Source organism: Buteo buteo, chromosome 22, assembly GCF_964188355.1.
Source record: "Buteo buteo chromosome 22, bButBut1.hap1.1, whole genome shotgun sequence".
NCBI classification, from domain to species: domain Eukaryota; kingdom Metazoa; phylum Chordata; class Aves; order Accipitriformes; family Accipitridae; genus Buteo; species Buteo buteo.
Window position 1 is genome coordinate 2,990,270 of NC_134192.1, and position 24,309 is coordinate 3,014,578.

Below are 24,309 nucleotides of genomic sequence, written 5' to 3' on the forward strand. Positions count from 1 at the left end.
AGTCATCTCCAGAAACTCACTGCAATTCTTTAAAACAAATATTCTACTGTATGACTGGCCTCCTTTTTCAGGCAATGCCTCTGTTAAGAGTTACCTCCCATCATTCAGCTTGCTAAAAGTTGGGCAAAGCTGCAGCACATTGATTGGCATCAAAAACAATGGCAGAGATAGGTAATGGCCTTATAGCTATATCATACCCTTTACAGATTTAAACAAACGTTGATAATTTCTGATATGTACCATCTGAAAATGGTCCTCGTTCCAAACTCATAACACCCAAGACTCTAAGAGTACTTGCAAAGTCCATCCCCAGTGATAAAATGCATCAGCTTTGTATAATCACTTGTTCATCTGAAAACTTCCCTTCACAAACACAATCAAATTTGGCATTAAAATGCCTTTTGGGTTCAGACATTTAAAGGATAATGCTAGCTTCTGTGCTTTCTGTAGACAATTACTAGGATGTCTAATCCCTACAATACAGAAAATTGTTCATCAAGAAAAAACTTTTCCTCCATCTTTCAGACCAGTGACATTTCTAATACTTGTGCCAAAGGAAAAAAAATCTTCAGGATTGAAATATTACTATTTACAGCCTTTGCACATTATCTGCTGCATGCAACAAATTACTTAATTCCAAAAACTAGCTGCTGTGGAGTGGGGAGGGACGACACATGGTTTGGGTTTTTTTATTAGCCATGATACAGGAAAGGAGCTGCCTCGTAAAAAGACTTTTTAATAAACCTTTGCTAACTGTTTCTGGCAGTTGAGAGATAACTGCACCTTTATAGTCAACCTCACTGCTGTCAGAAACTAAAAAAGATGACAATTGGTGAAAATAAAAGGAAGACTGTAAGCTAGAAGAATTCTGAACTGCCACTACATTAACAAGGCTTCACTTTGCTTCTGCACTCCAAGGATGAAAACAAAAGTCCTTGCATTCAATATACTTTTAAAATAATTTTAAACTGGAGATTGATGCCAGGTTGGGTTTTTTTCACCCATCATTTTAATAGAGAGAAAATGAGTAACTAGCAGAAAAGATAGCAAAGGTTTCACTGCCTTTAAGTTACTGTTCCTATATTTGGTTGCAGGGGAGAATATAACACAAAAAAAATAAACACTATTGCAAGTAAGTTTCCAGAAGCACCAAATTCAGTGCTTCCCTAGTGCCCACACTGAGAAATCTTGCATCTGATTTACAAACATAATTATATCAGTGTAATTATACTGGTATAATTCCCCAGAAACAAAAAGTTATTTTTCAACATCCAAGAGAAAGATTTTTATTTTTAAATTCAAGATGAAGAATTATACCAGAATAACTAGTGATAAATAGATATGGCAAACTTCCCTGTAGAGATAAGGCCTAAAAATACCATCCTGTTGTGGTGGGTTGACCCTGGCTGGACGCCAGGTACCCCCGAAAGCCGCTCTATCACTCCCCTCCTCAGCTGGACAGGGCAGAGGAAATATAATGAAGGGCTCATGGATCGAGATAAGGACAGGGAGAGATCACTCACCAACTACCATCACAGGCAAAACAGACTCGACTTGGGGAAATAAGTCTAATTTATTACCAATCAAATTGGAGTAGGATAATGAGAAATAAAACCCAATCTTAAAAACACCTTCACCCCACCCCTTCCTTCTTGCCAGGCTCAACTCCACTCCCAATCTTCCTCTCTCCTCCCTGCCAGCGGCACAGGGGGATGGGGAATGAGGGTTGTGGTCAGTTCATCACACCTTGTCTCTGCCGTTCCTTCCTCCTCACACTCTTCCCCTGCTCCAGCGTGGGGTCCCTCCCACGGGAGACAGTCCTCCATGAACTTCTCCAACGTGGGTCCTTCCCACGGGCCTCTGTTCTTCACAAACTGCTCCAGCGTCGGTACCTTCCCCAGGCTGCAGTCCTTCACGAACAGACGGCTCCAGCGCGGGGTCACGAGTCCTGTCAGCAAACCTGCTCCAGCGTGGGCTCCTCTCTCCACGGATCCACAGGTCCTGCCAGGAGCCTGCTCCAGCGTGGGCTTCCCACAGGGTCACAGCCTCCTTCAGGCATCCATGGGCTGCAGGGGAATCTCCGCTCCAGTGGCTGGAGCGCCTCCTCCCCTCCTTCTGCACTGACCTGGGGGTCTGCAGAGTTGTTTCTCTCACATCTTCTCACTCCTCTCTCCAGCTGAAGTTGCTGGTGTGTAGCAGCTCTTCCCCCGTTCTTAAACCTGTTCTCCCAGAGGGGCTACCACCATCGCTGATGGGATCAGCCTTGGCTGGCGCTGGGTCCGTCTCGGAGCCAGCTGGCATTGGCTCTGTCGGACATGGGGGAAGCTTCTGGCAGCTTCTCACAGAAGCCACCCCTGTAGCCCCCCCGCTACCAAAACCTTGCCACACAAACCCGATACACCTGCAGTGTCCCACAAATTGTAAAGACCGAGGTTTCCTGACACTGAAGAAGTTCTGACTATTGAAATGAGATTATTATAGCAACACTTTCAACATTATCCAGGTCATTTTCTCATACATTAATGACATAATAGAAATTTATGGAACTCTTTATTGAATCTTAATTGCTCCCTAAGACCACGACTGAAATAGAAAAAGTGACTGCATTCTGCTTTCACTACTACAGCAGATGTTCAGGATACAGAATCCTGAACTCCGATTTTTTCATTTAAGGGAAACTTCCGAGTCTTCATATTTACATACAACATTTTGTATGTTTTCTGTAAAGTCACACAATATTTTGTCAATTCCAGATTTTTGTCAGCCTTTAAAAATACTGTTAGCTTTCTTTTAGAGTAATACCAAGACATTTCCTGATAGTCCAGTATAAAAGGTGTTTTTGAAGGGCGAGATGGATAATTCCAATATTTAGTTTGCTGCTAGAAGCCTCTAATGTGTTGAGGCTTTTCTTATTTTTTTGAAGGAAGAACATTTTAAACCAGAATACCACTGAAGAATTTAAATTGCATCTTCCTCACTAGCAAATGAGTTCAAATTAGCCCAATTACAATTAAAACATGACATATTTATCAACCATTAATGATGAGAAATAACGTAAATCAATCACAAATCTGTTTACAGTTTAATAATCCACCTCAAGCGACTACCAGAATTTACCAATGCCTAAAAATTGCCATAAATGACACTCTTAGTTGAGATGTTTAAAGTTTTTGAAAAAGCTCAGCTCTTGCAGATGCCACTGAATATTAGTTTTCTAGCGATGTAAAAATAGAACTTTGGTTGAAATTACGTCCCTCTGAGAAACTGTAAAACCCCAAAACTGCAAAACCCAGGAAGTTTTTGAATGCTGACTTAAAAACAAGAGCTGCACTTCATTGTCATCTTGTGCATTTTTAACCTGTTCAGAAGATTAATCCAGGATCATACTTAGCATGAACAGTTTCCACAGCCTTTCACACTATTGATAATTTCTTCTTCTAGTTTCTTCCTTTCGTCCTCTTTAGACATCCGATTATTTCTCTCTTCCCAATTTGGATTGTTATGATTATTTAGTACTTTGCTGCTCTGTGTATGCCACATTTCATAATAGAGATTGTTAGGACTTGCAAGGAGGTCTGCATGTCTACCACGTTCCACAACTTTACCCTGTAAAAGAAGAAGAGTAGAGTCAGTAATCAGTATTACCAGATCTTTAGGCATATAAATGCTGCCAACATATGGTCCACAGTTTTACAGTATAGATGACGGCAATTAGTAATGAGAAAGAGCTTGAGACAGCAAGGAAAGACTGAACATGTGGTGCACTGAATTGTGTGTTACACTGCAAGCTGAAAACAAGAGCTGTGTTCTTCTCAAACCTGCCTAAGTGGGAACACAGATGCCTTTTGTCCATCTGGACAAAATTTAAAACCCACCAACATGGAAAGTTTTACTATCTAACCTGGAAGAGCTACTTAAAGTAAATGTAGACCTCTACATGAGGAGCAAGGTGTTAAACTACTTGTGCAAAAGTCACATGAATGTACCAAAACAAACATGTATTTGTCTTTGCTTGGTAACAAACACACTTACACTAAGAAGCTAGAAGAAAAGAGCAGACAGAGAGGGATTTGTACTAGATAAGCAAAACACATTTAAACATCAAATCCTAAAAACAATTAGTGTAAATTGTGCTTTTAGATGGGTGCTCAGCAACTTGTGTCATTGCAATTGCCGTCATGAAAATCAAGTGAGCAGTTCAGTTCATCTGTGCTATTCTCAAGAGCAAAGATGATTTATTGACTATCATTATGGAAACGGGAAGGACGAGTTGGAGAGGAGAACTCAAATCCTACAGACAGTGAAACAGCACTACTCTTCAAAAAACCAGACTCATCTTTTTACTTTGAGATACACATTTACATTCACTGACTTCAAATTAAAATAATGTATTCATTCTCCAGCTATTCTTTCTTTTGGGAAAAGACAGAATTATACGGACAACTACATGGATTTTATTAGTTCTAAATTCTGATCTACAATTAAATCTACCTCCTTGTGACAGCTGCTGATGAACATGCTGGGAAAAAAATTGGGTCTTGTCACTTCTATTACTAGTCGTGCTGGTGGAATCTGAACAAATATACACTTGACCAACATAACTGCAGAATTTATTAAAAAACTTCAAGCGGTTAATTTAGAGAGTTCATTGTAGTAGAGACTAGGCTTTTGAATTATGGCCTTTTTTAATAACTCTTGAACAACCATCAAAAATGTAACTTCTCTGTTCAGCTTCACAGCATTAAGATCAATATCATTAATACAATGTTTACTCACTCAAGAATTATTCTGATTTTACCTAGGCAAAGGTGCTGAAATTGTGATGCTATATTTCCATTGCTAAGCAAAACCAGTCGCAATCATCTTGTCTCATCTCCACTACTGAGCCTTATTTATCTGGTTGCCAACATAGTGCTCATCAATCAAGCTGGGATGACAAGAGGCAACTTTCTGCTGAGCAAACGTCAATGATGCCTCATGAAGCAGTCGGGCACTAAAAGTGATGCACCACGCTGCCTTACTCATTCACGATCTTTATTACACTAACATCATTCATGAAAGTGAGCACCCTAGCTGTTTTACAGTTTTAGGTTGTGCTTTTATTTTTAATTTAACAGTTACACTACAACACAAAACACACTCTTAGTAAGCTGTGAAAACTTGCATCAAAAACAAAAAGTCACAGATTGCCTTATAACATATTAAAAAACATTTGCAAGATGTTTTAACATGCAGTTACATAAAGGATACACCTTAGGAAATGATTTTTCAGCAAAAGCTGAAAAAACAAGCAGACCAAAACCAAACAAAAACTCCACAGAGCAAAGTGATTTATTTCACTACTTCATTTTGAGATTGATATGAAGCTGAGATTTGTATAGCAAAGATAGTCATGAATGTCACCATTTCATAAGATTTTGTTCTAACTCCCCACGAAATCACGTAACGTACTGCAGGAATAATTTATTTTCTTTTAGATATGCGTATTTTAGTCACTAAAAACACCTATGATCACAAGCATATTAATAGCAACTGAAAAAAACCCATGTTAAATTTATCTCTGCATTCATCATCAGCATATCAGAGCACTGTATTTTCAGCATTATCAGTTAAAAGAGTAGCTATGAAGTTATAAGGACACTTGTTTATTTTAAATCTACGGCCAGATATGGGTAATAGAGAAAAAAAATGGGCTCAGGACAGACTGAATATGAGGTAACAGCTGAATAGCGATATTAGTAAATCAAAAGTTGAATCTTTACTCCCCTCCCCTCCCCCCCCAGAAGCTTACAGAAAGGGAATAATCACACTTTTCTACAGGTACAATAGAGAATGGTGTTCAGATTTATAACATAATTAGATTGAACAATCCTACAATAGTTTTATCTGCATGGAAACAGAACAAGCTGTCCTCTCTCCTTCCATTGACAGAAAAAAAACAATGGATGTATGTGAAAAATAGACACTCACTGAATAATGAGAACGAAGCATAAATTGGGGGAACACATTAGGAAACCTAATCTAAATTAGATTAAAAACATGCAACAGTAAGCCAGTCCCAGAGCATCAAGTGAAATTTGTCACAATCCCTATAAAGAACATGTAATTAAATTAACTATGCAAATGAAGTAAAAATACAACATACAAGACAGTCACACATGCAAATTTCTGCAACTGATAAACTGTTAGTTGCAAAGAGAAATATATAAAAAGCAAAGCTTGGGCTAGAATTTTCTAACACAGTTCATTTCCAAAGAAAGAACTTTCAGTAGCTTGGTGGGAGTACAATATTTCAAAAGGACACACAGACTCTCTAAAGCAAACGCTAACATTATGCGAAAATTACACATCACAGGGCGATCACCTCACCTGATCGAGTACAATGATTTCATCTGCATCAACTACTGTTGACAACCTGTGGGCAATGAAAACCGATGTTCGGTGTTTCACCATGTCCCTCATGGCACTGAGAATATTCTGCAAGATTAAAAGAGAGACAAACTCTTACACACTCCTAGGTGGTATGAAGAGAAATAAAATGCTATCTGGAAATATGCAAATTACTGTAAATAAGTTTTGAGAAACATCTCCAGTACTGCTATAGCTTCACAGTAAGAATCAGCTATGAGTATCTACAGAAGAAACAGAATCCCAAGCACAAAATATCCGTGGCTCTGATAAAGTCCTCAAACTGCAAAAAAAGCTTGTATCCATAGAAAAATGCAGATACCCAAGGGACAAAGGAAGGGAAGTGTTACTTGATTTCAGGAAAGAATTCCCTATGCAGCCATGCAACAAAAGCAACATAAACAGAAGTAAAGGCATGTGAAAATAGTAACTAATAATAATACTTTCCAGTCAATGAAAGTTAAAGAAAAAATCCCTCTCAATATCATGCCAATGTGGAACATAAAGTTAAAGCAATCCTGGGAATTATCTACCTATCTATCCACTGCTTCCTTTGTGAGCAATCTCCCACCTTCTCAAACGGCATTCAGATGCAAGCAGCACTAACTGGGAATTTGTGCCCTCACTACAATAAGTGAAGTGTCCACTTTATTTTCCTGAAAAACACTTCCCTTTGTCAGAAAGCATTTCTATTGCCAGACATACTTTTGTGGAAAGGACTCGTTTTCATTTGCTGTCTTTCAAGTGCAGTTCTGCTGTGAAACTTTCAGCTTTGCTTATGATTCTTGCAATAAATACAGCAAAACAAAAGGGAGAAATAATCCAAGTAGTGTTCTGTAGAATTGTATATGTTATGAACATTTCTGGCCCAATGAGGAAGCTGTACTATATTTGAATGCTGTACTATATAGATGTACAGTTTGTGCTCGGATTTTTTTGTATCTGGAAAATGAAAGTAATTTAGTGATTACAGGTCAATAAATTTGCTCAATAATCTGCGTAAGTGAATACAAACATAGCTCTAGCTCTAGTTTTTGATGACATTAGTTTGTGAAATTACTGCCGGTGCTGAGAGTTTTGTGTTTAAGCAAAGATGTAGTTACAAAGCCTGATGCAGTTACTGTGGTAGTGTCATGACAGCTATGTCACAATGCTCTTATGTTTCACAGCCCTTCCTGTGAAATGAATACAAATTAATACCAGCACTGCAGGTTACACCTACCTGATTTGCATCTCAGAAAGATGCTGCACAACAAACAAGAGGTTTTCTGTTCTGCATTATGTCACAATTATTTATAAGACATTTTTAATGAATGGTAAATATCATCTAAACACCTTTTAAAGTGGACCAGAAAGCTTCACACTTCATGGACACATGAGGTATTTGCAACAGTTTCAAGAGATGAACTTTTAATGGTGAATGGGACCTCAATAGTGTAAAACAGAAAATAAACCCAGAGACGGAGTTGGTATTCTTATTCTTCACTATGTCTCAAGGTAGACAGACTCGGCATCTCTGCTCTGGCCTTTAGGAAAAGGGTTTAGACATAGGATCTCTTAATAATAACACTAGGAAAACATATGATAGGAAACTGGCAAAGAGAACAGAATTCTTTGAGAGGAAAAGAACAAGGAAAAAGCATCAGAATCAGACATCATTACATCATTCTTATTTATTTATTTTTTTATCCCAATTTACCTCTTCTGTAATTGAATCTAAAGATGATGTGGCTTCATCATAGAGAAAAACAAGTGGCTCCTTTAACATTGCTCTAGCAATTGCAACTCTTTGCTTTTCTCCTCCTGAACGTGGGGGGAAGGCAGAGGAGGGGGAAAAAAAAAATAGATGAAGTTACAATCATGATATTCTAAATTCAACAGCAGACATAACTGTTTTGGGTTTGGTGGTGTTTTGTTTTTTTTAAATATACATCACAGTTGCTACTGTTAAAGGTCTGAACAAGTTACATAAGATATCATAGAAGTTCCTGCTCCCTGGTAAATCCAAAGTGATTCAAGATTGCTTATCCTTTTAGAAAAGGACAGAGAACTACTTTGTATATGCTACAAGGCAAGAGCCTCATACAGGTAACTAATTACTATGTACAGCAACTCACTCTATACATCAGGGAGTATGAGCTCATTTACCTGGTCTAAGCTATGTCCCATACAATAACTTTGCATACACACCCCCTGTTTTTCTCTTGTAAATAAACAATGCTCTGTCCATGCCTGCTGTATTTGATTTCAGGCATCTTGCACGCATTTTTTCTTTCAGGTCTCTCCCTGAAATTCATCTAACTTTCCACTCCATAATGGCCCAGGTTTAAAGAGTCCATACCTAACAGCTTTAACCAGCAGATTTCACTACAGAACACAATTAATACGGTACTGAAAACCACCTTCATTATGCAACCTACTGCCTGTTGGTTTCTGATGTAACCAAGTTTCAGACTAGTTTCCTTCTTTCACAATTCTTACAGCCAACATCTACTCAAGAGTAACTTAGGACAACTTCTACAGACAGGAAAACATGTGCATTTGAGAACTTAAAACCTGCTAAACACGTGGTATGCAGTGCAAACATTTCACATTTGTGCACCTGTCCTCCTTTGTTTTATTCAAGACTTCAAAACATTCCATTTCATACCATCATATTCTTGTTAATGTTCCATCCTGTCAGGTGAGAACATGCTTTAATAAACCATTTAAAAGGTTGCTAGTAATGTGTCCTGGTTTCAGCTAGGATAGAGTTAATTTTCTTTCTAGTAGCTGGTATAATGTTATGTTTTGGATATAGTATGAGAATAATTTTGATGACACACTGATGTTTTCCGTTGTTGCTAAGTAGTGTCTAGACTAAGTCAAGGATTTTTCAGCTTCTCATGCCCAGCCAGCAATAAAGGCTGGAGGGGCACAAGAAGCTGGGAGGGGACACAGGCAGGACAGCTGACCCAAACTGGCCAAAGGGATATTCCATACCATGTGTTTTTCTTAGACTAGAAGTGTAAGAAGCCTCACCCAACTTAAAAAAATATTAAACAGATTCAGAAATGAACCTAATATATACCTTTTTAACAATTTAGGGAGCCATTCTACTACTCAGAAAACTACAGAGATTCAAAGTAACAGATGCTGTGCTTTTACAGAGCTACTGAAGAACTCGAAGATATGCATTTGACATCTCCAATCCATTAAACAACCAAACCATTTCTGGCCATTACAACTCTCATTGTCAATGAAAATATTGATCTAACAAAAGCACATGGGATACAGTAGACATGTTAGCTCCACATTCCAACCTAAACCCACAAACTGGCACCTGCAAGCAAAAGCCCACAGAATCAAATTCCCTATGAGCTGAGCACACAACTGCATTTAGGATCAATTCAATGCACAATTTAAGGAAGCCCAAGGTGAGCAGACATTTCTGACAGCATTAGCCTAAAACTCCTGTACCTTGACTGTAAACATTAATGAGCTTGTTTATTACTATTGTTTTCCAATACTCATCTAATTTGTTGAAAATAAGAAACTGAAGCTGCTACTTCAATGGGAGGTGCCCACTCTGAGCAGTTTTTCTATCAACTCAGAAATCTAGTCTTTCTCCTGGGAAGTATTTTACATACTCTTTTTTTTTCCTTTAAATACAAACAAAACAGGAAAAGGTCACACTTCCCTTCACTTTCTAAACACTTGTTAAAGCACTGTTAGATGGGTGCTCATGACCATCATAGCGGCAGCACAAAATGAAGGATGGAGTAAAGGCATAACCCATTTTCAGAAAGGCTCTGTTAAAGGAGTCTCGAGGTCAGAAGGAAACTCCAACACACCCACAAACACTTCTCCAGATTTAGAATGGGACATAGAATCATAGAATCATTTAGGTTGGAAAAGACCTTTAAGATCATCAAGTCCAACTGTAAACCTAACATTCAAGTCCACCACTAAAGCATGTCCCTGCGTGTCACATCTACACATCTTTTAAATACCTCCAGGGATGGTGACTCAACCACCTCCCTGGGCAGCCTGTTCCAATGCCTGACAACTCTTTTGGTGAACAAATTTTTCCTAAAATCCAATCTAAACCCCAACATAAGGCTAAGGCTTTGAGCAACCTGATCTAGTGAAAGATGCCCTGCTCATGGCAGGGGGGTTGGTCTACATGATCTTTAGAAGGTCCCTTCTAACCCAAACCATTTTATGCTTCTAGAAATGCCAAGACATTTCAAATCTATTGTTAGTCAAATCCTCTTTCTAGAAATTACTAGTTTGGGGAGACAGGCAGCACAAGAGAAATCTTTCATCATTATCACAGTTCTGCCAGTACCTATTCTGTACCTTCTACTCACTCACCCAGATTTGTGCTGCACATATTTTATTTCCCTTCTAACCTTCTCTGTATTCCCCTTTTGCAAATGTGCATGCTTTCTCCTGCACATACATTCTGGATACAGAATGTAACCTCTGATCCTCTGTTTCAAAGAGACCAGGACTCCTGACTTCAGCAGCTGCACAGTAAGAAATACCACAGGTAGCTTGCTGTCTTTGCAACAGGCAGCATCTCTGCTAGAACATGCTGCATTCCTGCGACCCTGCCTCTGGACCCCCACCAGCCCCACATCCCTCAAAGGTCCCTACATCTCAGTACCGTTCTCAAGGAAACTCAGTACCTTGAAGTTTCCAAACTCGTTAAGTTTCTCTCTCCTGTAGGGCCATGCCTCATTCCCAAGGGAGTAGAGCAGTCTGCCCTCGACCACTCCACCCTACATGCGAACGAAAACAGCTGACCTGTTCTTCGGTCTACCAATAAATAGTGTCTTGTACATGGAGTCAGAGTGGAAGAAAATTAAGCTCTGCCACACGTTTTTAGAGTTTGCCAAACAGTAACGCCTTGTATTCAGCAGAAGTTGTTTAGCAAGACACATCCTACATGTTACCACAGTGATATGGCCTCTCCTCAGGCAGAGCCATAGTTATGCATGTGCTGCACTTTCTCCACTACTAGTCCCTGCACGCAATTCAGTATAACTCTACCTACCTTGTCAAAATCCTCCAAATATTTAAATGACCTCACACTTACCTAAACACCTTTAAGACTATATTAGAAAAAGATACCAAACCAATACAAAAAACTGTGCCCCATCACTGCTTGTATTGGCTAGCAATTTTAAGCAAAACTATAGCTTGTTTTGCTTTTTCAGAACAAGACAACACGAAATGGTTTTAATAAACTTTGCAAATGCATCTTCTTCTCGTAGTATCCACAAGGAGAGGAACCAAACCCATCAGTGAATTAAGTGGGGAAACCTCATGAAATGAGTATCCCACTTTATCTTGAATCAAATACCTATTAATAAAAACCTGTAAGAGCTATAAAGAAGATAAAGACTTATTTAAAATATAATAACCTAATAATAATATATCCTTCAACCAAACCACTAATTTCATTTTTGTTTCATTCAATGCACATTTAGTAAGCATTACATTTATGTGATTATTAGCTTTGTCTCAACGCAACTTCAACCTAAGAGATTTGAGATGGAAAGCATTCCAGTGGAATCTAGTTACTACCTAAAAAGTTATACTTAAACTCTGTATTTTTAAAATCCCATGTCCCCTCAATAAAAAAAAAACCCAAAAACCAGAAAAAGGACATGGGAAATTATTTGGATATTTCCCAGTTTCCATGTGATCCCTCATTTTACATTATAACTCTGCTATAGGAAGAATGTTTGCTTTCAAGCATCATCTTCCCTACGAACAACTGTATATAATCTTAATATTACAGGCAGGTGTAGAGAAGGAGTAAAGTGAATTTCTTGCAAGCGTGACCCTGAAAGGCTAGCACAACTAGCAAAGCCTGGCTAATGCCCTGATACAATCTTTCTAGTCTAGAACAGTTATGCTGTTTTATAAAGTGCATACCCAAATACAGAGGGACTTTGAGAACCTAAACTCATGCTTTTTTTGTTTCAGCACCAAGGTTGTGTAATATAAATCCACAGCTTGCAGATATGCAGACACCATTTTCACGTTGTTTCTCACACAATTCATGGGTAAGAAACACATAAGACATGAAGGCCCTTTCATTACAAGCAGGGTCTAAAATGACTGCAACAATATATCCCATTGCCTTACTTACTATCAACAGCAAAACCAAAACACCACCTAACTTTCAGCTGTTACAAGTTCAGATTTAAGAACTCAAATTTGGAATGCCTATGAATATATATAAGCATATCACATCACACATGCAAAGCACACATACATAAAGTTCCCAATTCTATTCACACACATTCCACTACCAAAATAGATTATGAGAAAGACCACTTTTACTTAGATGCATCTACATGCTTACACATGAACTCATTTAATGCTATCCCCTGAAAATACATTCCTTTAAATATCCTGTAGACCACAGTTGCCTTAAAGTACAGCTCTTCATATTAATATTTAGCCTTACAATTATGTTATAACGTAAATAAGCTAAAAGCAAGTCAGACTGAGGAATAGACTATGCATTGAACTTTGAAGGTAGCAAAAGAGATACGAAGAACTTGTGCGCTTAAGAACCTACCCGAGAGCTTGAGTCCTCGTTCACCAACCTGAGTGTTGTAACCATTTGGCATTCGAAGAATGGCATCGTGGATTCCTGCCAATTTTGCTACTGCATACACCTCTTCTGGTGTTGCACCAATATTGCCGTAGACCAGATTGTAATAGATAGTGTTATGGAAGAGAACAGCATCCTACATGGACGGAAAGAATATTTTAAACAAGAAACCATGAAAATAGTTTAAAAACTGTCCCCAATCCATGAAAGAAATCAATACAGACTAGCTTATATTTTTCTACAAAGCCTGAAGGTAAAAGTATTTGGGGAAACTTCTTTTCCCAAAAACGGGATTAATACATTTTGTGTCCTAAATACATATATGTCATGCATACTTTTACCATTTTGCTAAGTCATTATGGGTGGTAATCAACTATAAAGCTAAATCACTTAAAGCTGGAGGCAGTTTCTCATGAAGAGGCTTTAAAACATTTCAGAAATTGGATCTATATGATGATGTACCTAAGAACATAATATTTCTGGCAGGGGGTTAGGGGGGAAACAAGCATAGTGACTTTCAAAGGAACTAGACAATACCACTGCACTAGGATTGGCCTTCATTGAACCAGTGCCAGAATACTGACAATTACTATTACAATGGACTATTTGGGGAGAATGAAAGATGGTATACCTGAGGTACAACTCCTATTGCCTTTCTCAGACTTTCCAAACTGACATCTTGTATGTTCTGTCCAGCAACATAAATATTTCCTTTCTGAGGTTCATAGAAACGAAATAATAATCTCACAATTGTGCTTTTCCTGAAATTGAAAAGAATTGAAGCTAATACTACATTCTTGGTTTGCCATTTACAATCTCCAAACAGAACTGATGTCACCAACAGAAATAATAAAAAGCAAAACACAAGAACAAACGCATTTAAGAAACAAATTTCTGCATCATTGATTGGCGTATTTAGTCCATTTACCCACCCTGACCCACTACCTCCTACAATGGCCACTTTCTTTCCTGCAGGGACTTCAAAAGACACTCCAGCAAGGACTTTCTGCCCCTCAAGGTATTCAAAATGCACATTATCAAAGGCGATGGCAGCAGTCTGTGGTGTGATCTGCAGGGGTGGAGCCAGCTCTTTGTCCTATTAAAAGAAGAGTGCCACTTTATATGCTGCCCAGAAAGTATCTTAAGCAGTTCAATAAGCTGAGCAGTCCATATCCTAGCTCAGAAAAAGGCAAATAGACACTCTGGCTTGGATATGTTGAAAATAATTATAATCCGCCACACAAGTGAAATTGGTTTGCTCCTCCTTTTGCCCAAAGGAGGTAAAAATTTCTGCTGTAAACACTCTGCTTCACAACTGCTTTTGCAGTAATAAATTCTGCATCATTAATTACAAATAAAAATGCAAGCACAAGGCATGAATACTTAAAATAAAAAAAAAAAATCTCAATATAAACACAGCTTCCATGAAGCAACTTTTGCTGTCACTTAAAGGTTCTGCAAGAAAAAAGCTGCTGCTATTGCACTAACTGCACTTAAAAGAGGAAGCAGAACGGCATCCTTACACAACACCTCTTTCTTGAATAGAAATTAAACCTGGAAGGTAACAAACAGGGTGAAATGATGGCATTGCCAGAAAACAGCCCTATTAAATACCCAGATACTTTAGGAAAATAAGCTACTACTTACTTTAATTTTGGTATCTACACTGAGAAGTGTAAACAAGGTATTCATATCTATAAGTGCTTGTCTTGTCTCTCTGTATACTGTTCCCAGGAAGTTTAGAGGAAGAGAAAGCTGGAACAGCAATCCATTCACCATTACTAGATCTCCAACAGAAAGGCTGCCTTAAGACAAAATGGATGTGAGAGAATAAGGAGACTTGAAGGGTTGTTTTGTTAGGAAGCACCAAAAGGTTTTAAAAAAAAAAATCAAGTCTAGTTTCTTTTATCCCATTTTTAAACCCAGATGTTTAAATAGTAAACAAAACGCATTCCCAGAAGATCTGATTTTTATATAGGAAGGTGCCTGAAACAAATGGCAATGTTTGTGTGGATTTCACTTTTTTTTTTAAATTATAATAGCACCTGGAAAATAAGACAAGCAGCATATCAGGAAATTCATGGAAAACATCAGATTGTAAAGTTGTAAATTCCACAGAGAGAAATATAAAGGGGCCTAAATAAGTTAGAAGGGGAGGAACTAATACATGAAAGCAAGAATAAGGAAAGACAATCTTAAGTACATTTACAGACAAATCCAAATGATAGAATTTGTCATGATCAAGAGAGAGGACTTTCATACTGTATACAACAGAACTGCTAAAACATATAGTGAGAACCTCTGGGCAGTTTAATATCAAATACGCTGATCAAGGGAAAACTCAGGATGACATACTAGCTAAAGGTAAGTGCTGGGTCAGTTCAGCTGAAGCGGTCCAGAAAGATGATTTAAAGCCATATTTCTATCATCCTGCTTAAAGACTATTCTAAATTTTCTTAAGGACAGCCACAAACTGCACCTACTGACTTATCTATTCACAGTGTAACTCTACCCTGTCCTGGCATCCCTTAAAAAGAGCAAAGCAGATGCAAGAAAGACAACATGATATAAAGGTCTACCCTTCAAACACATCTGGATGCTAACGATGTTTAAAAGCATCGTTATTTTTACTCTAAACCCACCTTGCTTTAGCTGAGCCTCATCCCAATACTGCACTCATCTACTGTATTTGAAGCTTGTACTGTGTCTTCCTAAACAAGCAGGCTTTACTTTATGTAGTACATTAAACAAATACAGATGAAAAACTCTAACATGGAAAAAATTGTTTTAATAATGTGCCCTTATTAATGGAAGGAAAGTGAAGGACACTAGTAATAAAACTACTGGAGACAAAACACACTGGTATATACACATTGGGGAAAAGTTCTGAATCTTGGCAACATGGGAAGGAAAAAGGGCAAAAAGAAAGGATCTTTGTAGAAGGTCCACAAAGTATTTGTATTTATCTAAGTGTCTTTCACAATCTTTCAACAGAAACTTCCCAAAGTTAGATTTTCTTAGGATCTTTCTCTAACTGCTAAACTTTTAAAACATTTCTAATAAAATCATACTAGTTACTAATATATATATATTTATATATCATGGAATTAACAGTACTCCAAGAAGTGAAGCAGAAATACCCCGAACTCAAGCAAAAGCTCTCAAATGAACTATCACATCAACCATAAGTTAATTTTAATTAACACCTCTATTACAGATGAATTAAGGTAAAGGAGAGCCATTTTTAGCTTAAAGACAGATGAGTTACCTGCAATAATGCCCTGGCTAGCAAGCACCATGATGGCCGTTAAGCCAATGCTAAATATAGCACTCTGTCCAAAGTTCAGGAGAGCTAACGTAGAGGTAGTCTTCAGGGAGGCATTTTCATAGGTCTTCAAGAACTGATCATACCGTTGGGCTTCATATTTTTCATTGTTGAAATACTATGATATACAAAAAAATAATGTTACATTCTCAAACATACTAGACTGTGTATTTAACTAGTTATAAAATTCAGTATAAACATACTACATGCACGGATACACACACAACCCCTCTTCAACACTTCCAACAACTAAAGAGAAAAGAAGATACAAGATTAGTGTGTGAAAACAAAAACCATGAGCAAACCCCAGCACGTTCTGCACTGGGAAAGGAGACATCATGGAGATCCCTACCATACTCATATACTAGTAACACTGGGTGTCTGTCTTGCAGAACTTCTACCTGATTAATATCAAAACCAAACACCAGCTGCCACTAGATACTAAAAATAATGAAAAGCTACTGTCCTCTATGGACTAGAACATCCTTGTTACTGTGATGATGGCAAATTCTCTAGAACAGTACTTCTCACACAATGTCTACTTCTAGGTCTTTCTTCACAGATAACTTCACTGCTTATCTTTCCAGTTCTATCTCTCCTATTAAAAGCAGCATAAAATAAGCATGAGCCTAGACAATTTCACAGTTGTCCACAGGACTTTTTAAGAGTAGCAGTAGAAGAACCAATAGAGACCTGTTCTTTCATGTGAATGTTGCAATGGAGTGCTACAAACCACAATACGTAATGAAAACAGCACACATGGTCATTTGAGAAGACAATATATTGCAGGCTGACATTCAGAAGACAATTCTGCAATCAAGTGAAGAGAAGCTTCTTCAAGACTCTAAGTTTACATTTTGCAGAAGCCGATGGTCAAGGTGATTCAGTCATGAAAGGAACTTCTCGCTCTTTATTAACAAATAGATTTTTTTCAAGGCCCACTAACAACTTCCACTCTACTCTGTCAGTATCATGTAGTACTCTTCAAATGAATAAAGTAAAGATTGGTCTTACCTTCACAGTCTCATAATTTAGTAGCGAGTCAATTGCAGCATTACCCGCATCATTATCTGCTTTGTTCATTTCTATTCGAAACTTAGTCCTGTAAAATGAAGGCTAAATATAGTTAAGAGTTCAGGCTAAGGCAACACTAAGTACCTTGACGAATCTGAGGGCATGCCTTACCTCCACTGTGTAATTCCTATCGTGAATGCTGCATAGGCTCCTAGTGTCCCCAGAGTTACTAAAGCAAACTCTGCACCACATTTGTAATACTAGAATATTTTAAATAAGAGGAAAAAAAAAGTCATTATAGTACTCAAAACTTCACTGTTGTCTCAAAATTATGACAGCTTAGTGCGAGACAAGAACTCTGAAGGACCCTCCCAACACACTCCCTGCTCTGAGCAGCTTAAGACTAAATACTGGCATAAACTCAAAAGGAAAGTAGCAAGGAAAAGGGTATCGATAAAAAGGCTGGAGGAGATAACCAAGAGCTAGTGTATAACATAATACTGTAAAATTATTTTTGCCATTATAAAACATAAAAGTTGCTGATGTTCGTGCTGTTAGCACAAATAAGCATTTGTTTACCTGCCTTTTGGGTGGATTTTGAAAGAAAACTGAAGACTGCAGAAGAAGAAATAAATGGCCTTGCAAAACAATTTATGAAGCGTTTTCTCTACTTCAGGGTACATCAGGAGACAAAAGCCGTAAGAAGAAAAATTAAAGCATCATGGCAGGTTGGCTGACAGCCAGCTTGAATTTGCAACTTCCAAAGGTTATAAAATTTAACCTGATATCAACAGGGGTTTTAGTTCATATTGTTACATTCAAATTTGATTAAGTCCTTCTAAAAAGAAGGGGAATAAACAAAAGATTCTTGCTTTTAATTTAGTCTAAGCTACATAATCAAGATTTAGATTTTAGCATATAAATATCCAAAGATGCTGATTTCAAAGACAGTAAGCGTGATTTAGAAAAAAAAAGTTTAAAATTGAGCTTATTAAGCTTAAAACCTGCAAGAAGCAGCCTATTTTCCAAAAGATAAATTTCACTTTTAAGTTCTGGATAAGAGAAGACCAGTATTCAGAAGAGAGCCAATAATCACGCCCTCCTCTGTCCTCCACACACTAAGACACAACATTCCTGGACACACATATTCTTCTTCCTCAGTATTTACCCAGACATATTTGACACTGTGTGCACAGTTTACTCTTCTGATTTCATTTTTTCAACAATTCAGAAGAAAAACGTTAAAAACTATCTACATAAATACCGCTGGCTGAAGACAGGCATTAAATGTGAAAATATTTGAATACTATGGATTGCTCTCCTTTACAGTAGTTGCTTTCACAACCACCTTGTAAATTCAATTATTACTATTATTAATACTCAGTAGACTTTGGTAAAAAAAAAAAATCAATGTATTATTCCTAAATGAGACAATTCCAACTCATGAATAAATAACACTCACCAGAATTCCACTGACTAGTGCCACTTCAAACATTGTCGGTCCCAGATTAAATACTAAAGCGCTAAGAACAAAACTGATGCCTCTTGTTCCTCTGTCAATGGTTTTTGACAGAGCTCCGGTTTGCCTACTTAGATGGAACGCCAAATCCAGGTTATGAAGGTGCAGAAAAACATTCTTTGCTATCCTTCTGATTGAATTTTGAGCTACTTTCCCAAATACTGCATTTCTAGCTTCATTAAATAACGCTGCCCCAGCTCTTGAGATACCATCTAAAAAAAGATGAAAAAGTTTACAAAATGAAAATAATTATATTTCCAACTTCCCTTCATGCATGAAATTACATTAGCCTCCTTTCTATATTTTCAACTTTTTTAGTTCAAAGGTAATTTATACTTAATTGGTCCAAAACTTTATGCTTTTTTCCATTTATAAACCATTGTGCACACATTTTAGATCAGTTTCTTTTGCAGCTGGTTATAAAAAAGGGTAGGATTTATAATCAAGAATCGTTTCTATAAGCATCATTTCATTTTTTAATTGGAATACCAGAAGCAAGGTCACAGAACATTGGAAACAGACATCAACACAGAAGTAACTATGAAATAACCATCCTAGACGCTTAGCAGTGCAAAGGTTAGAAGCTCAGCTATCCCACTCCTTCACTGAAGGACATCAACGCTTGTCAACAGATTTGGGACTACCACTTACAGCCAATGAGAACAGCAGTCGCCACAGTTGCCACTGTATTTGGTGCAGCATCCAGGTTGAGTATGTTTCCAGATACCTGGTTGAGGCTGTCTACTGCATATTTAAACATGAAGGGAACCAATATATTCATGGCCTAAAAGCATAAGAACACCAATTAGTCCATATGCATTAAAACATGTATCTATGTAGTGTGACTTTTTTCTGAAATTGCTCTACTGTTATATTTAGCTCTTAACCACTTAGTGCGGGTGAGATGGCTCTTTTGATTTCAAACACAATATTCTCCATACTATTAAGTCTTTACTCCTGGGACTGCAGGGTTAGTTCGTCTCTCTTATGTGCTCCTTTTACGTATCAATTTCTATCCTAAACAAACTGTACACTGCAAAGGCACTGAAACTGAGGCTGAGTATTCAGTACAGCAGTGGCAAGACTAGGAAACTAATCAAGTAGCAGACACTGCATGACGCATACTCACAATGCTGCTAAATTATGTCATCATTACACATTGTTTGCTCTTTGTGATACCGGCAATATTCAGTATGAAGAACTACTACTACAAAAGAAAGAACTCGCCCACATATTGCTAACACCAGGTCAGTCAAGATGTATTAAAACAAAGCTCTAGTGAAGTCAAAGAAAAGAAGTTAACCTATTCGTAGTCTCTTCTGACTGTTAATACTACCTTAATATTTAACTAATGCTTTCCATTTGCAACATCACTATAAACACTAACTTAGTATCTACATATAAGCTAGCATTTGGCACAGCAGCACAAAAGACTTTCCATACAGTCTATAAAACACTACAAATTACTTTAACAATATGAGCTTTCAAACAAAATACCAAAGTCTTCCCTCCTGTGCCTCCCCTATGAAATACACTAAGCTGGGGGGGGGGGTGAAGACTACCAAATTCTCAGTACAGCATAATCTAGACAACTCCTGAGAGGAGACACATGAGATCTGAGGAGCATCTAGGTGAGATTATTACTGGTTAGTTTGTGCCTGAAAAAAGAAAACAGCTGAAAGATCAGGTCCTACTTCAAATACATTCTTCTGAAATTTATCCAGTGCAAGCCTGAGAGTCATTCAGCAACAGCTCTCCTTTTAATAGATTGGAATTGTGGAAATCTCCATTAAAAAAAAAAAAAAAAAGACCCGAGGTTAGCACTATCTGCAGAAAGCCAACAAATACCATCAAAGCAGCAGTATACAATAATGTCTGATAACTTCAATTATACACAGCAGACAAACAGGTTACTGCCATTACATGCTTAAACCTTAAGCATAAAGCCCCACAAAGAACTGAGGATGCATTAACAGAGATTTTGAATCTTTACAATACAGAAATTCAAATCTCCTCGCCCCACTATAATCAAAAAACCCTACTTTCCCTTCAGAGTTACTGAAACTCAATTTTGGGGTGGCATTTTGTTCTTAATAAAGATGAATATACTACCATGTGTGTTACAGTGACGACCAACATGACAAAGTGCAGGTCTTCCTGGGACAGATTACTCAGTAGAAAATAAGAGCATTGTAATGCAGATTGTCTTGATTTGCTGCAGATTCTCACAAATCCCTCTGCAGGGATTTTACTCTTCAGCAGAATACGCTACACTACAGGTAGTTTAGAAATGGAACTACAGATATATTTTAAAGTCCATTTAAAGAACAGAGATGTATTTTTTAAACTGTAGTTCTTCATTTGTAATTAATTTAACTGGTAACAGCCCACAATTTTGCAGAAATATCTTCTTTTACATCAATATACTTCTACCCAACAGAGTTTTAAATGACATTTAAAGCCTGGTCTCAGGTTACAGTTGTTCTGACTCCTGGAGGGTAAAGCCTGAATAAGAACAAGGCAGCATGGTATTGCATTTCATTAGCAATCAAGACAGGCCTGCTTTCCAGTAATTTAAAAAAAAAAGTTAATTTTACAAAGTTTATAGCAAGAGAGATGAGAGGCCATTATTAGAAACACACCTTTTGTATTCAATTTGTTAAGTCATTGAGATCACATTAACATTAATGGAAACAAAATTTCAGCCTTCTACGTAAGCTCAGAGCTATCTCTTTAGTAGCCTAGATTTGCTGGGACTGAACAAAAAGCTTTAAGCACACCTAGGTACACTACAAAAAGCTACCATGCAAAACAATTGTCTTATGCAACATATCTATATAACTTTCCCTCCTCTTCCTAATGCCCAAAAGCTTGCCAACAACTCCCATTAAAAAGACCCTTTTAATATAAACTTGTACATTCTCTATTTATAATTTTGAATTAATAGCTTATCCTTGCCTGAATTTATTGGAAAGCAAATACAGCACCCATGCATGAAGTCATCCCAACTCAATTGCCCACATTTAACAGCACGTTATACTGTAATGCATCATGCTTAAATGAGTTTAAACATTTTTTTAAATGACTGCACTGTTTTAAGCTGACAATGCATCATCATCTCTATTCCCTTGTGGGACTACACTACTTTTAAGGCAAACAGTCTTATCTTTCATTTTGCTCTTCCCAGTATTTCTTGTTTAATAAAGATGATGAATTAGTGACAGGCTGAGCCCCAACAAGATAAAACTGGTCTACAGTGAACTCTTCTTTTGCCAATAATTCAATGAGAAATGTTGACATGAAGATGGCTGAATTTATCTCTGGACCAATATAAATGTACTCATCCAACAACTCCATTTGTGGAAATATAAACAGAAAACTCCATCCCTGGCAGAGGTAAGACTGCTGAAGAAGCTCCAATATGTGATCCAAAAGAGGGAAGAAGCATCTGGCTTCATGCCTTTTCCAAATTTAATAATGATCTGAAATGTACTTTTTCCAGTAAGAGAAAAAAAACAATTTAAAAATACTTCTCACCTGAAACTTCTCAAAAACCTCACGGTTTCTAAAGGTTTATTGTAATTATCTAACTCCATCTGAGCTCACAAAAAGAGTTCAAACACCAAGATCATACATACTTAACTGATCAGATAAATCATGATATCTTTGTATGCAGACAAAATTTGCAATATAACACTTCTGTCCTGCCTCCTTAGCCAAACAATTTCTCCTCCTGAAACTTACAGAATTAGCAGTCAGTAGAAATGCAGATAGTCTGAAAGACTTCTCTGGCTCATGAATAACACATGCTTGGTCTGCGACCAAGAGGCCAAAAACCATTACAGGCTGGCAGAGGTGACAAGTGATTTTGTCATATTCATATGTTTAATCCAGCTTCTCAGAAGCAGGAGCACTTTTTCTTCTTGTGCCACAGAAGAAGAAACAGAAAAATAAAGCAGCATTCACTATACATACCCCAGTGGAGAAGACAAAAAATGGGAGAGGGAATGTGGAAAAAGAAAAACCAGATATGTAGAGCCTGAGCTGGCTAATCTATGTGTCTGAAAACATAGATAATGCCTTGTGTACTCCTCTCACCTGTCTTCCTGTTGCATTTTTCAGATCGCACATATCTAGATAGGCTATAAATATTTAAGGTAAAAATTTAAAGCGTGTCATAATACAACAAATCTTCCAAGGAAAAAAAGACCTTACTAGCCCTAGAGAAGACTCCATCCTGTCAGCTCCCAGTCATAAAAAGCCATACAAACAGCTTACTTTGAAGGCTAACAATACTACTAGCGGTTATGTGTAGACAAAAAGGAACCAAAAATCACAGTAATTTGTTCAATGACAGGCAACTGGGCCCCACAAAAAGAGTCAAGACAGATTGTAACTGCAGGCTCTTCAGTAGCTGCACACAAACTGGCTTTTGTTTTGAAATTGAATTTTACTGAACCAGAAGATTTAAAGAGACAAATCATTTCTCAAGCAGCAGGACAGGGAGGTATGATCTCCAGCTTTTTTGTGTTTTGTGGGTAAGCCAGCCAAACCAAACTGGGTTTGAACTCCTAATTTTTTTCCTGTGGCTGAGGATTTCATAACCTACCTCTCCACTGTGATTCCTCTGGTGTCTTCTTGGAGTAAAATTGAAGCCACCCTACAGCCTCTGTCTCAGAGAGTCACCATTTGGATCTTTTCCTCTAACTGGAAACTTAACTTTATAAATACAGAGGTATAAAACCTCACCCAACTCTTTTGTCAAACTCAGAAGAAACTGGCCAAAAGGCTTACAAAAGTATTTCTTATTGGAGAAGGTGACTAGTAAGAGGTATCACGATCCTATAGTTATCTATGCAAAATCCCTAAGAACAAGCAGCCTTTAGACAAAATCTGTAACAAGGATGTAAATCCTTCAGATGCAGACAAGTACATAGCGAACAAAGAAATCGGGCTAGGACTGCAATGAGGAGAAAGATATGCTGGCATTCTTGTGCTGACACAACTATATAGCAGAGAAACTTTAACAAACTGCTTGTGTTGTCTATCAAGTACATTGTAATTAACCTCATAAGCAATCAGAACAAAGGGCTCCCAAATGGGATAATGAGGAAACTGCACAGGATTATACATTGTCCAGGCAATCTACAGGTAAACTAATTTGTATTTAATTTTCTCTAGGACAAAGTGACCTTTAGTTTGCTCTGGAAGAAAAGCAGATGTTCAGGGCTCAAAGATATGACAGACTTACTACAGCTCTGTAACAAACTACTGTATGTCAGCTATGCCACAAAAACTACATGCATACTTAGCACATGTAAACTATGAAGCAAATTAAGGAAATTTACACCACAAAGGAGGAGCAGGCACAGCTCAGGTAATGAGGGGTAGCTTGTTAAATTGCAGTTATTTGAAAATGTTTGAGTT

General features: G+C 37.6%; 1 protein-coding gene across 3 annotated transcripts in view; it reads right to left on the minus strand.

Moving 5' to 3' along the window:
• Positions 1–2,533: 2,533 nt before the first annotated feature.
• Positions 2,534–24,309, minus strand: part of ABCB7 (ATP binding cassette subfamily B member 7) — a 40,406-nt gene continuing 18,630 nt past the window's right edge. For all 3 annotated transcript variants that reach the window (XM_075054264.1, XM_075054266.1, XM_075054265.1), the window contains 12 exons: positions 19,534–19,666; positions 18,826–19,094; positions 17,535–17,623; positions 17,364–17,451; positions 16,293–16,467; positions 14,672–14,829; positions 13,957–14,120; positions 13,656–13,785; positions 12,989–13,160; positions 8,108–8,211; positions 6,370–6,477; positions 2,534–3,606 (listed from right to left, as the gene is read on the minus strand). In XM_075054264.1, coding sequence (XP_074910365.1) covers positions 3,388–3,606; positions 6,370–6,477; positions 8,108–8,211; positions 12,989–13,160; positions 13,656–13,785; positions 13,957–14,120; positions 14,672–14,829; positions 16,293–16,467; positions 17,364–17,451; positions 17,535–17,623; positions 18,826–19,094; positions 19,534–19,666 — 1,809 coding nt within the window. In that variant the 3' untranslated portion in view covers positions 2,534–3,387. The remainder of the gene's footprint in view (positions 3,607–6,369; positions 6,478–8,107; positions 8,212–12,988; positions 13,161–13,655; positions 13,786–13,956; positions 14,121–14,671; positions 14,830–16,292; positions 16,468–17,363; positions 17,452–17,534; positions 17,624–18,825; positions 19,095–19,533; positions 19,667–24,309) is intronic.